The 17,145-nt window shown below is 39.7% G+C and overlaps 2 protein-coding genes across 3 annotated transcripts in view; both read left to right on the top strand.

Annotated features, from left to right (window-relative positions):
* The first annotated feature begins 19 nt into the window (after positions 1-19).
* Positions 20-6,941, top strand: fbp1a (fructose-1,6-bisphosphatase 1a). Its single transcript, XM_080434157.1, has 7 exons — positions 20-240; positions 1,458-1,620; positions 1,916-2,008; positions 3,086-3,229; positions 3,902-4,039; positions 4,217-4,336; positions 6,404-6,941. The coding sequence occupies exons 1-7, from the start codon at positions 71-73 to the stop codon at positions 6,587-6,589; spliced, it is 1,014 nt and encodes a 337-aa protein (XP_080290283.1). The 5' UTR covers positions 20-70; the 3' UTR covers positions 6,590-6,941.
* A 1,456-nt stretch (positions 6,942-8,397) lies between these two features.
* Positions 8,398-17,145, top strand: part of fbp2 (fructose-1,6-bisphosphatase 2) — a 19,001-nt gene continuing 10,253 nt past the window's right edge. The window contains exons 1-5 of one of the 2 annotated variants that reach the window (XM_080434159.1): positions 8,398-8,477; positions 8,546-8,765; positions 13,504-13,666; positions 15,600-15,692; positions 16,738-16,878. In XM_080434159.1, the coding sequence (XP_080290285.1) occupies positions 8,593-8,765; positions 13,504-13,666; positions 15,600-15,692; positions 16,738-16,878 (570 nt within the window). In that variant the 5' untranslated portion in view covers positions 8,398-8,477; positions 8,546-8,592. Of the gene's footprint in view, positions 8,766-13,503; positions 13,667-15,599; positions 15,693-16,737; positions 16,879-17,145 lie in introns of both variants that reach the window. The other variant, XM_080434158.1, reaches the window with a different exon arrangement.

The raw sequence follows: 17,145 nt of genomic DNA, 5'->3' as shown, positions 1-17,145 counted from the left end.
CTTCACATGGTGCTGCTGCTGCCCATCATCTTGTTCCATTGAAGCCGGTATCCTCTGCACTGAAGCCATCATGTCCAAAGCCGAAGTGATCGACACCAATGTGGTGACACTGACTCGGTTCGTCCTGGAGGAGGGGAGGAAGGCCCAGGGCACTGGAGAGCTGACCACCCTGCTCAACTCCATGTGCACAGCCATCAAAGCCATCGAAAATGCCGTGAGAAAAGCAGGGATTGCTCACCTGTAAGTACAATGTTTTATTTATTTATTTATTTTATTTTGCTCTTTAAGTCTGCACCATTAATGTGTAAATCAATATCGTGATTCTTAATTTTAATTATATCTGACTGTTCAATTTTTTTTTTAAATATGATATTACCCAGTAATTATATAGGGATTACTAATGCTTATTTATGAAAAGGGTTATTGTATAATTATTTCTTGAAAGCACCAATGGTCACCCCCACAAAATGGTCACAATATTGATATCGAGGTATTTCTGAAAAGAAAAAAGGAGGAGGGGGAGAAAAAAAGAAAAATACAAATTGTGTGTGTGTGTGTGTGTGTGTGTGTGTGTGTGTGTGTGTGTGTGTGTGTGTGTGTGTGTGTGTGTGTGTGTGTGTGCGCGCACACACACACACACACACACACACACACACACACACACACACACACACGTCCCATCACTTCTTCTTTTAGTTAGACAAGGTTGCAGGATATCCTCATGCCGTAGAGGGGTGCAACCGGCCTGCACCAGTCATGGACATTGTAAAAGCTTACTGTGAAGGCTTTATCTAAAGCTGACATGCCCAATATCTTATTACATTTTATTTAGTTTATAACTGACCTCTTGTTGAAACCCATAACTACTAGGCTATAATGACAGAACTGGTTTCTCGTTGGAAACTTGACTTGAGAAGTTTGATTTTTATTATTTTATAGATACAACATCACATGCAAAGCAAATATCTTTAGTCCACCAGAGGATTTAAAGCTGCAATCCATCCTTTTTTTAGTGAATAAAACATTCTTTAAACCAATCTATGTGGATCAATGTGTTAATACAATCTAATTAACACAACTGCTGTTTGGAGGTAGTCTCCCTGTTCTATTGAAAAATTAAGATTAGATCCTGTGGTTAGTTAAGACACCCACTGGTTGACCAGAGGTATTGCATGAAGCTCAAAGCAATTATGCTTATGAGAGCATATATATATGTATATATATATATATATATATATATATATATATATATATATATATATATATATATATATATATATATATATATATATATGTATATATGTATATGTATATATGTATATATGTATATATGTATATATATATATATGTATATATATATATTGAACTTGCTGTCATGTCGCACTGAGACAAGAAACTGGTATGTGTCATGTGACAGTTTTAACTGTCAACGTCTCTCTTTTTTATGTCGTTAACAGCTATGGCATTGCTGGCAGCACCAATGTGACTGGCGACCAGGTGAAAAAGTTGGACATTCTGTCCAATGATCTGTTCATCAACATGATCAGGTCGTCCTTCACCTCCTGTGTGCTGATATCGGAGGAGAACGAAAGGGCCATCATCATAGAACCAGAGAAACGGGTAGGTGACTTGTCTCTTGTCTCTTGGATTGTGGAGGAACGAAATAATCACATTTAAAGACTTCTATATTCAGGAAGCACACAGTAAAATCCTCTGGGTTGAGTGGGTCCATTTAACTCAAGAGAGTCAGTGTACAAATGGAACCAAATGGACCATTTGGTTCCATTTGTACACTGAGAGTTGGAGTCAAACACCTAGGATTGTGCAGTGCGTTACTGTTGATTCCTGCTGAGCAACAATCACATCTGAGATGTCATAATCCAGTTGACTGAAAGTTACGTTGCTTCTCTTGCAGGGTAAATACATTGTGTGTTTCGATCCGTTGGATGGCTCGTCCAATATTGACTGCCTGGTCTCCATCGGCACCATCTTTGCCGTCTACAAAAAGGTACAGAAGAATGATGCTTTGCTTTGGCATGAGATTCTTCTAATAAGATGTCTTTGTTCGGCTATTTGAAAATGTGTTGCTTCACAACACGATGTAAGCTTGTAGATCAACTATATTTGAACATTTTTTTGTTGTTTTTATTTTACTTTATGTTTACGGTTACAGTTTAGTTTTAATTCGTTTTTAAAGTAGGTTAAAACTGGCAAAGTGAAAATATTGGAAAATAGGTATAATATCCACCCAAAATACTAGCTTATTAAATAATTATTAACAAAGACGAAAACAAAGTTTGTTTTAATAACACAGAATACAGTTTCAGTTAGTTAATTGTTTTGGGGGTAAATACTCGTTTTATTTTTATTTCAGTTAAGTAAAATGTATTTTCAATTCTGGTTTTCATTATTCATTGATTTTAGTTAACTAATAATAATAATAACCTTGCTTGTGAAGGCGGGGCCAACACTGATGGATTGAAACAGCACACTATTGCATTAGTGGGCTATCTGTTTTAGGATGTTGCTAAACAGTTTTCAATTGTCATCTTTTGTAGGCTGTATTGTGTGCACACACAGTGCAAACTTGAAATTGTGGTTCGAGATCAGCCACCACACACAGTTTAGCAACTTTCAGTCAGAGTGTGTTAATCTCCTTTTGTTGATTGTGCCATCCACCATGTGTGTTTTTGATAAAACGCCACAATGCATCCCACTCTTGTCTGTGTTATCATGTGCTATCATGTTTCACTTCCACCATTCTTATGCAATCCACAGGCATACCTAGATACAGGAAAGTCAGACAAAGAAAACTAAAGGTTAACACCGCAAGACAAGCTCACAGCTTGCGGTCATATAGGGCTTTACAATGCCATATTTGTTTAATTTGATAAAGCTACCAAATCCAGTATAAATGTCAACCTTGTATACCATGGCTTGCCCCATACTGTAGCTCTAAAGGAGAGCAGCTTTGTTTAGTTTGTTTAACCACCTGTTGAGACACCACACTGCCTAAACGTTCAAACAATGAGGATACCATTACATGACCTGGAAGTATCTTCTTGCACTGTGTGTTGCTTTGCAGGTCAATGAGGACTCTGAGCCGTGTGAGAACGATGCTCTGCAGCCTGGCAGGGACCTTGTGGCGGCAGGCTACGCCCTGTACGGCAGTGCCACCATGGTGGTGCTCTCTACTGGACAGGGGGTGAACTGCTTCATGCTGGACCCGGTGAGTCTCTCTGAACCACTTTCAAACCGGGGAACGCACTTAAACCATTATTGTATACTTTGGCTTGCCACGCTATGAGCTTGTAAATCTGCTATTTTTATCTCAAAACATTTGTGCAAATCTTTGAATACATATATATTTTTGGAAACAACATTTTTAACTCAAATCTTTGCTTCTGGGGGTCCCTGGAACAAAATATTACCGCGGCCAAATACATTTAATTTTGGGAGGTCCTTGACATGAAAAAGTTTGAGCACCACTGATATAGTAACAATAGTTTTTCAGAAAACTGTTGGGATTTAGAAGACATTATTGTATAATCGGCCTCAGGTGTTAATGGGTTAACCACTTTCAACTGTTTGTCCCTATTTTGGGCATAGGTGAACAATGAACATATAAATAAAATAAAAAGCAGAAATAGCACAATTCTAATGGCTTGATTCCATTGACAAACGTGGAGCAGAATTTGCACTTCCTAAATGTTTAAGTGACATTCCCCTCCTCTATCATTGAAAAAGGCATTCAAAATGGTGACAGGAGCATATTCAAACTTGCAAATTAATTTACAGTTATTTTTTACGTTTTTTGCTGGTTTTTACTGTGTACTTTGGATTTTACTGTGTACTTACACATGATTTGGTCTAAAAGCATTCTACATTTTCTGCTTGCCAGACCATTGGTGAGTTCATCCTGGTGGACCGAGATGTGAGGATCAAGCCCAAAGGAAACATCTTCAGTATAAACGAGGGCTATTCAATGTACTTTGACCAATCTGTATTAGACTACCTGCAGAAGAAGAGGTTCCCTAAGGTAATTTAAAAACCATAGAAAGTAAATTGATATTCATTAATGCATGAAACCCTTTGCTGATATTGTATAAAAAATACAAATAATTGTTATTAGGGGATTATAATTGTGACAGGCCTAGGTGGTCATCGACTGGATTGTGTTGGTAAATACATCTAAATTTGTTTTGTAAATGTGTAGGATGGCAGTGCCCCCTACAATGCCCGCTATGTTGGCTCTATGGTGGCAGATGTCCACAGAACACTGATGTATGGAGGCATCTTTTTATACCCAGCATCACAGAAGAGCCCCGAAGGAAAGGTGAGATCTTCATTGCTACTTATCCATTCTGAAAGTGTAGACGTTGACACATTTTTACACTCTTTTCTTTTTTTCTTTTTCTTTCAGTCAATATTTTTTTCTGCCTCTTTTTTAAAGATGTCACTGTGTATATAATACACAATATCAATCTCTAAAATCCACCCCAAAACGTACATAATTAAAACAATATTTAAATGAAACAAAAGAAAGAAATACAATAACATGATATATTTAGTAGATAGATAGATAGATAGATAGATAGACAGACATTTTATACTCTTTAAGAGTATAATTAACACTCAGGATCTTGCTGTATACTTGCATACACATTAATTCTCAGATTCATAAAAGTCAATATAAAGAGGATATGTGGATATGTGTGAATATCATATACACAATATAATGATCACATCCTGGTAAACCTCCAGTATTTGTATATTCGCATTGAGTTTCACATTCAGCTCTGCTACAAAATAGGAATAACTTAATTGACAGTAATAAAAAAGCCTTCCATCCAGTGAGTGCTTGAACCTTTCAGGCCAGTGACAGTGTCACAATATTATGTTGTCACCCCACCCATCCCTCATTGCCAAACTATTTGCAAGAAGGACCAAACCATGTCAGTGTTCAAATTATAAGAATACAGAACTACGAAGTCTTGTAATACAGCAAATACTCTGAAAAAGAGGAGGGCTGAAGTGTTCTATGGCGGGTGAAGATAAAGTCGTTGGAAGGTGCTCTTTTGTTAGATTTGTAACAAACATTAACATTACATTTGGTTGTTTTTACCAACCAGGATTTCTGGAGGTAATTATGTTTTCCGGCCTTTGTCATCAGCAGCAATAAACTTGTTATTGATTGGACAAAGACTTAAGATCGCATATATTGTGCAGCAAGCATTAAGGTTTATTACCGTAATGACGCCACCCAGCTGTGGGGGTAATAATGAATCAAATGACCATAATACATTAAAAAGTGGGGGGACCAAAAGTCCTTTGGCCCCCCTTATTCCAGCATCACTGGATGCTGGTCAAGCTCACATTTGATTTGCAATTTGGCATACTATGACTAACTGACAGGAGCATCGACCAGGCGGTGATAAATATCTTTATATTTAAAAATGTCCATTTCTGGTAAGCAGCAAGCTAGTTAGGCTTCGACTAATTGTAGGCTAGTTACAGTAGGGCTCGTTTACATGATTGCAAAGACAAACCGGAAGTGAGGGGGGGGTGCAACATCCGCTTTATTTTCTCATCATTTTCAGCGCTTCCAATGTACAGACTGTTAAACAGAAGTATTTGAAAATAGTGTGAGCCAATACAGAGAGTCTCGAGGGAGTTGTCTCGTGTGTGTGTGTGTGTGTGTGTGTGTGTGTGTGTGTGTGTGTGTGTGTGTGTGTGTGTGTGTGTGTGTGTGTGTGTGTGTGTGTGTGTGTGTGTGTGTGTGTGTGTGCGTGTGCGTGCATGTGTATTCGTGCATGGAGGATTTGAAATGTGTGTGTGTGTGTGTGTGCGCGCACGGAGGATTTGAAATGTGTGTGTTTGTGGAGATAATAATATTTTTGGTTTGGCCAGGATGTCTGGAGAGAATTATGATTTGCAGTCTTTGCCATAAAAAAAAGGCCAAACCCAAGCTTACATTTACTTGCAATTTGGCAGTACAATGGAAAGAGAAAAAAACAGGATAGAATTTGTGGAATTATTAAATGTTTCTATCTAGTAAGTGCTCTGGGAACTTTACGAGCATACTATGACATACCTCCATCCTTGAATCACCAAGATGTCTTGGAACACCACATGACAGCACCTGCTCTCAAATAATAGCTCCATGCCAGTTAATGGCTTTACATAAGGAGGAAGCATGGGTGAACCCTCTGCATAATAATAAATCAAATTACTATAATTATATATAGTATATTTAAAATGTTCCATTTCGCAGCAAGCTGGATAGGCTTCGACTAATTGTATTTACTGTAGGACTAAGACGTCTTCTTCTGGGAACACCCACTCAGATACGGACTTCCTCATTCACTTCAATAAACCGTCTCTTTCCTCTCTGTCTCCATAGCTGCGGCTGCTGTATGAAGGCAACCCCATGGCTTTCATCATAGAGCAGGCAGGAGGCATAGCTACCACCGGCACCCAGAACATTCTGGATATCCAGCCTAAAAGCATCCACGAGAGGTCTGCCGTGGCCATGGGCTCTCCTCAAGATGTAAAGGAGTACCTCACATTTTTCAACAGAAGGAAGTGAGAGGGTGATGGCGAATAGCTCGCATACACATACCAAACACAGAGAGAAGATTATAGGAGGACCATACACATTCACATACCAAACACAGAGAGAAGATATACAGTAGGAGGACCATACACATTCACATTCCACACACAGAGAAGATAGGAGGACCATGCTGTACGTTCACACTGTGTAGAGCAAGGAATGAACACACACACACACACACACACACCCACACACATGCACTTTTAAAGTCCAAAATGGAGACCAAAGATGTGTGATGACCAAAGACAAATGCACCTCACCAATGATGATGATGATGAAGTGATGCGATGCAATGTCTCTAAATAAAACCAAATGTGCCAAAGATTACAGTGTCAAGTGTTTTTAATATTGCAATTCTGTACTGTACATTAGGGTTCATATGTCCTTGCTTGCTCACTCTGCAACAGTTTTGTTGCAAAATGGAAAAAACAAAAAAGTAGATATTTGGTGATTTTTGGAGCTATACTTTTTTATTTCAGACATAGCCCATGACATAAAGGTAACATACGGCAACATAAGAGACATACGACATAAGAAAAAGGATAAAAATAAATAAAAAGTACAATTCAAAGATGTATTGCTCACTTGTTGCAAAGGTGACTGGTAGTGAGAAGTAATCTGCAGTGTATCTGATACATTGCAAATTACATCTACTATGTTAAAAAGTTTCTGGGGGGGTTACCCCCCAGACCCCCCCTTGGTCTGGGGTCACTAATAAAAATAAGAAACTCCTTGGTTCTCACAGTGGCTGGCCTGTTGTATCAGAGTGCATAGTATATAGTTCAGGGCTACTCTATTCTCAGAAGTTGACCTTTCAGTTAAAGGTCAATAGAAGTGCAGAGAGGGCCGTAATGACATTTGAGGCACACTTGAGTTGCCCTTGTGCAAGTTATAGTTAAAAGCACCCCTGACTCTACTAAAACCTCACCAGTTATTCTCAGCCTTTTTCATTTCAAGGACCCCCAGTTTAATATGCATTAGGCCACGGGCCCATATTTGATACCTTTCTTTCTCTGGGACCCTGAACTACACTGAGTGTGCAATTGGAACCAAATGGACCAACGGGTCCATTTGGACCCCTGATGGTCTTGATGATCCGACATTGTGAAACAGTGTACTAGATGAGGTGATCTCTCTGTTTTATTGTGGATATTAAAGGCCTATTTGGCATAACATATTTATTACTTGGCTTCAGGGTGCTTCAATCTATGAATCTGATAACTTGTTTCATTATAGTAGTGGGCAGTGTATACATCCACGATAAGAACGACGTGGACAGTGAGTTCATACACCAAAAATATAACTTGACTACTTGAAGCTCAAATTTCTGTAAGTAGTAAGTCCTCATTGAAACACCCAACTCGTAGACTTTATTTTTCTGTCTTGTTGTGGCTCTAATGCACAGCGCATGAACCAATGTTTTTTCTCCTTTCTTTTTTAAAATAGTACATATAATCCAGGGCATGTTAGACAACATTTGCTTTCTAATAGTGGCTTATTAATATGTTGCAAACTTAACACATATATTAAAAAAGTCATGTAAAGTCAAGTAATAACAAACTGTGTCAGTCTCTACCGTCTGTTACCCGATTCCCAAATACACACACACACGCACATGGACACACGCACACACACACACACACACACACACACACACACACACACACACACACACACACACCCACCACTGTGCTCACAAATAGAACCCTTGGCTTGCTCTCATGTGGGTGGGAATGAAAAGGGCTTGACCTGGTAATGAGCTTGCACACAGACACATGGACACAGCCTGTCCCCTGTCTGGTGTTTAGTCTGCCCTGTACCCCTGTGTGGCATACACACACACACACACACACACACACACACACACACACACACACACACACACACACACACACACACACACACACACACACACACACACACACACACTGCTTCCATTTGCTATACCAGCTTGAGACAGGAGTAAAGAGCCCAACATGTCGGACCAGTCTGCGTTTGACACGGACGTATGGACCCTGACTCGTTTCGTCATAGAGACAGGTCGCCAGGCCAAGGGGGCGACCGGCGAGTTGACGCAGCTCATCAATGCCATGCTGACTGCCATCAAAGCCATCTCCTGTGCTGTACGCAAGGCAGGACTGGTCCACCTGTAAGTAGCCTACTGGCAGTTTTGGTCAAGCTACTTCAAACTTTATCTAGCTAAGCCACTAGATACAGTTCATAAAAGTAACTGAGCAACAGTAAAAAGCTATTTTTCAAAATAAGTAGCTGGCTACGCATTTTGTGGACAAACTGCCAAAACTGCACTCAAAACTGATCTATTGTGCTATGTATTTTATAGGCCTACCACTGAAAATGTAGTGAATGATGTAGCTTTTGTCACACAACTACTTGAAACCTAAAAGACCTCCATCATCAATCCCAGCACAAAACCAGTTAATCAATACATGGGGATAAATAAGTTAAACTAATAAGAAAACTAGGGTACATGTGATGTAACACATCACATGTAACACATGTAATAATGAGTTCATAAGCATAGTCCAACTAGAAGAATAACAGGTCATTACAGAAATCAATGAATGGTCAAGCACACAGAGTTAAAAAATAAAAGTGCTCATCCTATTTGGTTGTTGACTCATGCCTTGTTTTGATTACAAGCACAAGCTTGAATAGGCCCAATTTCTTTGATAAAAATGAGGCAGTGAGGTGCCTCTTGTGATCTATTCTCACAGGGCCATGGCCTAAGGAACAACGTGTTCCTTAAGTTTTGTGCCGTTCATGGAAAAGTAAAAAAGAGGTTTGTGAGCTGTCAATATACATATGGTTTACTGACTGATGGGATGTTCTGCCATCGGTTGTTTTTTAAGGATGACCCACGACTGGAAAGATTAACAGTCAGGCCATATCAAGGCAACTATGTGTGGTGCCCTCTCAACTGTCCTTATCACTGTTGTATTGAACTGTGTATGAACTGTGAACTAGTGTACCGGTTTATTGCCTTCCCGTACACGCACAAGTCTAATCATTCTCCTCTGACCTCTCTCATTAACAAGATGTTTTGCCCTGCCCACAGAACTGCCACTGAATGGATTTCCTTTTTTTCCCCATGATCCATGATCTAATTGTCACCATATGACAGTAACATGTCTGTCTACATGCTTTGGGTCTCAGTGGTAGACTGTGGATGGTTACAAAATGTGCCTAACCATGACATCATCGATGGTCATTTAAAAAAAAAGATTTTAATTTTTTTTTTTTAAAGGTTTGATGCAGGAACGATAGCTTCTATTTTAGCATTCTAACTTTACAGGAAGAGAAAGGCTGTTGTTTCCATTAGCTTGCAATCCGGACCAATATCATTAGTTAACCGTCTACACTACAGCACACCTCAGACACAGAGTGAGTACAGAAATGGTGCCATCTTATGATGAGCATTAGTGAGGACCAGTTATAATATAACTGGTCTTCATATAACGGTGCGACACATTATGAGATTGAAGATCTGCTATTTTTGAAAATGTTTGAGATCCTCTGCTCTGTAGAAGCTAGTAGTTTGCTCAAATCCCAGGAGAGAGTCATGTCAGGCACCAACAATCATACATAATAAATCACGCATCTTGCCCAGTAAAACAGTGAGTCTTCCCCCATGGTGAACTTTGACTGACTCCGCCGTCATTTTGCATTGCATATTTTTTTGTGCATGAAGTGACAAAAGCCTGGATACATCTTTCCAGGTCAGCAAAAGGTAAAAAATGACTGATATGATAAGAAATGTCTCAAGGGAACCAGATTGCACAATCCTTTTCATTTCTTAACTGAAGCGGACTCCCGGGTTGACGTTTTCTCTTTTCTTTTTACTTAACTGCATTATCTGGACAAAAGTACATTTTCTCAAGTATGAAGTATTTATTTGTGGCAAAAACTTTATTTCAATTTTTATTTAGCTGGAGTTTTCAAAAATATTTCCGTAATTTTTTAGACATCATGAAAACATTTTGTTGACTAAACACTTCTGATTGACCACAAGCCTTAATCTATACTTTGTTGTACGGTGTCACGCAAAACTAGCCGATCTACAAGCTCACAACATGTCCCCATATGATGCTTTGTGAACTTGTTGATCTGCCATTTAGATAATTAATTTTTTACATTAAAATAGATTATTTTGTATAATTGATTAAATTGTTTAGCTCAATTAACTGCTTTGCACCACCAGCTGAACGAGCATGCAGCATTTTCTACACAGGATGCCCACTCTGTGAAATGATGTGTAAACTGTCAGCTGTTGTCTGTGACTTAATGCATACAGTACATACAGTATAAATGCCATTACATGTGGATATAAATAACTGAGACCAGCATACTAGCAGACAAATAGCATAGCATGCAGTTGCTCAAAAGCATGCAGCCTTGAACAAGTTGGATAGCAAAAGGAACAGTAGGCTACCAGTGGTGGAAAAAGTACTCAATGTTTTTGCCTATAAGTAAAAGTACCAATACTGCAATATAGAAATACTCTGTTACAAGTAAAAGCCCGGAATTCAAAATGTACTTAAGTAAAAGTACAAAAGTATTGGCATTAAAATGTACTGAAAGTACCAAAAGTAGAAAGTACTCATTATGCAGAATGTCCCATTTCAAGTTTTCAAATCTTTTGAAAATAGCAGATCTACAAGCACACAATGCGTCGCATTCCGATGCATTGTGAGCTTGTAGACCGGCTATTTTCAAATGGACGAAATGTATATAGGGCTGACGTGGTTAATGTATGTTTTGTAATAATAATCAAAATCTATAAGCAACTAGTAACTAAAGTTTTCAAATAAATGTAGTGGACTAAAAAAATACAACATTTGGATCCGAGATGTAGTGGAGTAGAAGTAAAAGTATTGGAAATTGGAAACACTCAAGTAAAGTACAAATACCTCAAAAGTGTACTTAAGTACAGTACTTAAGTAAATGTAGTTACTTTCCACCACTGTAGGCTACAGCTCAACTGCAAGGTTGCTCGCTGGACTCCTGTATACCTGTCAGTGTTCATATTCCCTGTAACTTCTGACATTATACTCCAGTGCTGTGTCCTGGTGTGTCCTGTTAATGTCACACATCCCAGAGTAATTGACAGCTACAGTGACATCTAGTCTTGTAATTGATTGATTTATTCAGCATTATTGCTGTCTGACCTCTCACATCCATCCAGCTCTCTGGCCATGTTACAGTAGGGTGTAGGCTATAGTCTTCTAACCACATGAACCCTAGCGTCCCTATTCTGTGCATGTCATACTCATAGTAGGCGAACATTCCACAAAATGAGGTGAACATTCATAAAAAATAGCAGATCGACGTTGTGACCATGTATATCGTCTATTTTCGACAAAGAGATTTGGTGTAGAGTGAAAAAAAGTGGAGCCTTTCATAGATCCATGGCGGACCCCGGTCAACTAGGTACATTAAGTACTTATCGGATTATCATAACACTTGGGGGGAATGATCAGTATAGGCTGTCCAGAAGAGATGATTAACATTTTGGGTCGACATTTTCAAAGGTCAAGGTCTCAATGGCAAGGTCAATTTTAGGAACGGAGTGGTGTAGAAAGGGGATATTTGATACATTGGTTTTCCTTGTGTGTGCGCCAATGAATGAATGAATGAATGAATGAATCAGTGAATCAATGAATCAATGAATCAATGAATCAATAAATCAATGAATGAATGAATGAATGAATCAGTGAATCAGTGAATCAGTCAGTCAATCAATCAATCAATCAATCAATCAATCAATCAATCAATCAATCAATCAATCAATCAATCAATCAATCAACGACAGTGTTGCATAGCAAGAGATGTTGCTATGGGCAGGCTTGGCACCCCCAGATAATTTTATAAGGAGTTTATGGTGGTGTTCATTTCATATTATGCAATCTAAAGTGTGTAATAAACTATGAACTAGAGAACATCACGGATACCCTAACTGTGGTTCTGAAAGATACTGAGCCATACAAACTGTCATTCAAAGATATCTAAATGTAAATAAGGCCACCTCAGCTGCACAAAGACCCAATGGCAGTTGAAGTTGAATACTCTAGGCTATTGTAAAGATTGGTCAGGCTTAATTTATACTGCTTTAAATACTTTACATTCAAATGTCAACATTAGCAGAATGTATGGCTTTGCAGTATAGAGGATGGGGAATTTCTTGTGCTACTGCGCCATCTGATGGGAAGATAAACACGAAGGGAGCCTGCAGCCTTGTAGCTGTATTTTATACAGTTGTATTGTTTGGATAATTGATGTTGAGAAAGTGTATTTTGTATTTGTGTGCGTGCGTGCGCGCGCGCGCGCGTGTGTGTGTGTGTGTGTGTGTGTGTGTGTGTGTGCGTGCGCACGTGCGTGTGCGCGCGTGTGTGTGTGTGTGTGTCAGTGTGCTCAGTGTCAGAGAGAGTTTATTTGAATCACAGCAAAGGACACACTTCATTGAACCTGTCCAGTGTGTAGTGAAGACAGATCACTTGCCACACCTGTGCTGACACACACAACCATGACTGATGCCCCACACTCAGTGGACCTAACAGTGAACAAATTGTGTTATTGATGATCCCTTAAACCAAACAGCCTCTGCTATTATACTGTAGGTCATGATGATTCAGCCAAGTATACAGTTTCATAACATACTTCAATGGTTGCAGATGAGTGGTGAATGCACTGTAAATGTTACGTAGCAATTTTCTATGTATGTAACCCCAGACATAAACTTCATGGTGGAGAGAGAAGAGACTGCAAACCCGCCCCCCCCCCCTCCTTTTTTTTTCTGTTGCAAAATTGAATTAGTATTATTGGAGATGCGAGTGTCCGCCTAAACGCTGGCTGTTGATTGGTCCATGCAGGCAGGGTCTGGCGGGCTCGGTGAACGTGACGGGAGACGACGTGAAGAAGCTGGACGTGCTGTCCAATGAAATGTTCATCAACATGGTGCGGGCCTCCTACAGCACCTGCTGCATGGTGTCTGAAGAGAACAAGGACCTCATCATCACCCCCAAGGACAAGAGGGTAGGAGAGAGAGTGTCTGTCTGTCTGTCTGTCTGTCTGTCTGTCTGTCTGTCTGTCTGTCTGTCTGTCTGTCTGTCTGTCTGTCTGTGTGTGTTCTTGTATTACTATAGTACTACTACTTGTGAGGGCCAAATGTCCCCACAAGTATAGAAGATCTAAAAGCTCACAACGTGTTGTGACGTGTTGTGAGCTTGTAGATCTGCTATTTTCAGTGCAAGACACTTTAAACCTTACAGAGTTCAAAATAGATAGATTGATTGATTGATTGATTGATTGATTGATTGATTGATTGATTGATTGATTGGTTGGTTGTTTGGTTTGTTGTTTTATTTTATGGACACAGATGAAGAAAATCCAATGTATAACATGTTGTGAAAACATGGCTGCTGACTGATAGCGACCTTGAGGGGCACTAAATATCTCTGCTGTCAGGCAGAAACCAGCTAACTCCAAAATGTTCGTTTTTCAGGAAATGAAAAAAACAAAAAGGGGAGTTAGGAGGTTTTGTCCATCATTGATAAGAACAGCTGAATAGACCATATTCACACGGCGGCCATGTTTCTATGAAGTCAATGAAAGTAGCCACCCCGGGTGGCGGCACTTTCAATGTTAAATTCCAATATGGCCGCCGTGTGAATATGGTCTATAGACCTCCAAGCTCACAATGAGGTTGGAGGTCAAAAAGGGGTGGAGCTTGGAGTCAGCAAAACCAGGTAACTCCACCCCCCTTTGATGGAGTTAGCTCAGTGGTGTCCAAAGTCCGGCCCGCGGGCCATTTGCGGCCCGAGGACCAATTTTATACGGCCCTTGGCTTCATTCCTAAATTGTATTATGAACGGCCCGCCTGCACCTTCAAAAAAATATATATATTTATAAAAGTGAAAGTTGCATTTTCCTCCTTCGTCTCAGGATGGCAGCACCTTCTCTAGCTCTTGCTTAACCCTAAAACCGAAATAAAGTAACAATAAAACGCCCAAAAACGCTCAAAATCCACCTGAAAACCGCACATTTTCGCCCAAAATTCACCTATAACCGATTTTTTCGCGCACGCGCGCTCCGCACTCGCGCAAGCTGGCCCTTGGGTGTTTTCATATTTTCTAATTTGGCCCCCTTTGAAAAAAGTTTGGACACCACTGAGTTAGCTGGTTTAGCAGAAAGTTTGAGGATCTAATGGAGTTAGCTGGTTTTGTCAGAAGTGCTTTTTAATACTTTTCATGGGTTAAATTTTTTACCAACACAGATGTAAAGGGTGTCCAATAACACTGATTTATGGGGGGAAAAAAATCCAAAAGCGTCAAAATGGAGTTAGCTGGTTTCTTCAAAGATATGTGATGCCAGTGGTTATCAAACATTTTGTCAAGGACCCACAAATTGAAATGTATTTGGCTGTGGACCCCCATTTGAAAAATGTTAGGCCAGGGACTGGATCAGAATCAGATTTATTTGTCACACATCACGTGTCTACAGGAGTAAATCAGTAATAAGACCCAAATAAGAGAGGGTTCAAGATTTGTCTAGGACCTAGACAAATCTTGAACCCTAGACTTGTCCTAGACCTAGACTCTAGGTCTAGGACACAACTAAATACCCCAAGTCAAGTCAGTGGCAAACATCATGGTAAACAGCGCCATCTAGAGTACAGTATAGGCTTACATTATTTCAACAACAACAAAAAAGTAATGCAGAAAATGGATCCCCTTCACCAGGCATCTGGTTGAGGTTAAATGCTGCAAATACAAAGCCTTTAGGAATGTCCTCTTTGAACGCAAGTAATAGTTAGCCTATAGTTACATTTCAATAATTTACTGAAATTATTACCTTTTAGTTCAAAACTTCTAGGCCTGATTTCTTCCATCACTGATAATGCTTTTGTTTATAACCTTGTGTGAGTTGTTGCATTCACTTTGTCTTTGGTCTCATTGTTTCATTATAGGGGAAATATGTAGTTTGCTTTGACCCTCTGGACGGCTCCAGCAACATCGACTGCTTGGCTTCCATCGGAACCATCTTTGCCATCTACAAACGGGTGAGTTTGTGTAGACAGAGCTCAACATAACTACAGGAGGTATTTCAGAACAACACTCCTCGGTGTTAAGCTAAGAATTCCGCGTATTAACGTTGTCCTTTAATAATAGCGTGATATTCGGACCACCTGTTGAAAAATGTAGGTCAGCTTACTTTTAGGGCCTTTGCAGTAGTAACCCTTTATGGACACAAGAGGGTGCAATCGAGCTGATCTTTGAGTCACATCTCAAACTGTTGTCACATCATGCACTGTACTGTAATCTGTGGTGGGAAAAGTACTCACCTTTGTTACTTAAGTAAAAGTATCAATACCGCAATGTAGAAATACTCTGTCACAAGTAAAAGTTCGGAATTCAAAATTTACTTGAGTAAAAGTACAAAAGTATTGGTATCAAAATGTACTTAAAGTACCAAAAGTAGAAAGTACTCATTATGCAGAATGTCCCATTTCACAAGTTTTCAAATGTAAAACATTCATAAAAATATTTTTGAAAATAGCAGATCTACAAGCTCACAATGCGTCAAGCTTTGCGTCAAGCTTTAATTATAGGCTGACTGTCAACATCTCTAAACCGCAAAAGGATCTCTAATTTCACAGTTACCTTCACAGTTTGCTAATTGTTCACAATTGGTTTTAACAGCAGATCTCTTGGCCTAAAAAAGAACAAGTCTTCTTTCAGGCTGTCCTAAAGCATTGGAATAATTTATTATAAAGGTGAAACTTTGCTGTTGTGCGCCCCTTCTTTGATAAGGTTGATTGTCATTTGTCACCTCTGTGTAAATCTCTCAAAGCCATAGCTCTTAAAGTGTCAACTATATCAAAGAGTTAACCACTTTCAACCTGGTGTCCCTACTTTGAGTAGGACTTCATCGTTGTAGGCAACATTTTTCTAAAAGTGCCAAAATCCAGAAAATAGCTGATCTACAAGCTCTGTTGGTCGGCTATTCTCGCTACTCATATGACAAAGTACGTGGGCATGAGTGGTTAAATATTTGAATTTGTGTTTTAACTCTTCTCTATCTGTTGTTCTGCTGTGCGGAGGCAGATATCGGAGGGTGAGCCCACAGACCAGGATGCCCTGCAGCCTGGGAACCAGATCGTGTGTGCGGGCTATGCCCTGTATGGCAGTGCCACCCTGGTGGCACTCAGCACCGGCGCTGGCCTCAACTTCTTCATGTTGGATCCTGTGAGTATCTTTTGGCTCTTTGTGATTACAAGAACTAAAATAACTGTGCCGTGCCGTGAAAAATATTCACGCCATGCGTTATGGCTCGGGTTTCAGATGAGGTTCTCAGAACTGCTCAGGGGATAGTACTAACCCTGAGTTCTGGGAACCCATAACAAAAGTGTCAAAAGTAGCAGATCAGATCGGCTATTTCTCTTCTATTTATTGGTTTTTTTTAATCACGTATCTGCTCCCTCAGGGGTGTTTCTTGTTATAATTGAAATGTAA

Source organism: Gymnoscopelus braueri (genome assembly GCF_963280865.1).
Source record: "Gymnoscopelus braueri genome assembly, chromosome: 7".
Lineage (NCBI taxonomy): Eukaryota > Metazoa > Chordata > Actinopteri > Myctophiformes > Myctophidae > Gymnoscopelus > Gymnoscopelus braueri.
The sequence above is the reverse complement of the archived record's forward strand: the minus strand, read 5'-3'. Positions and strand labels throughout refer to the sequence as shown.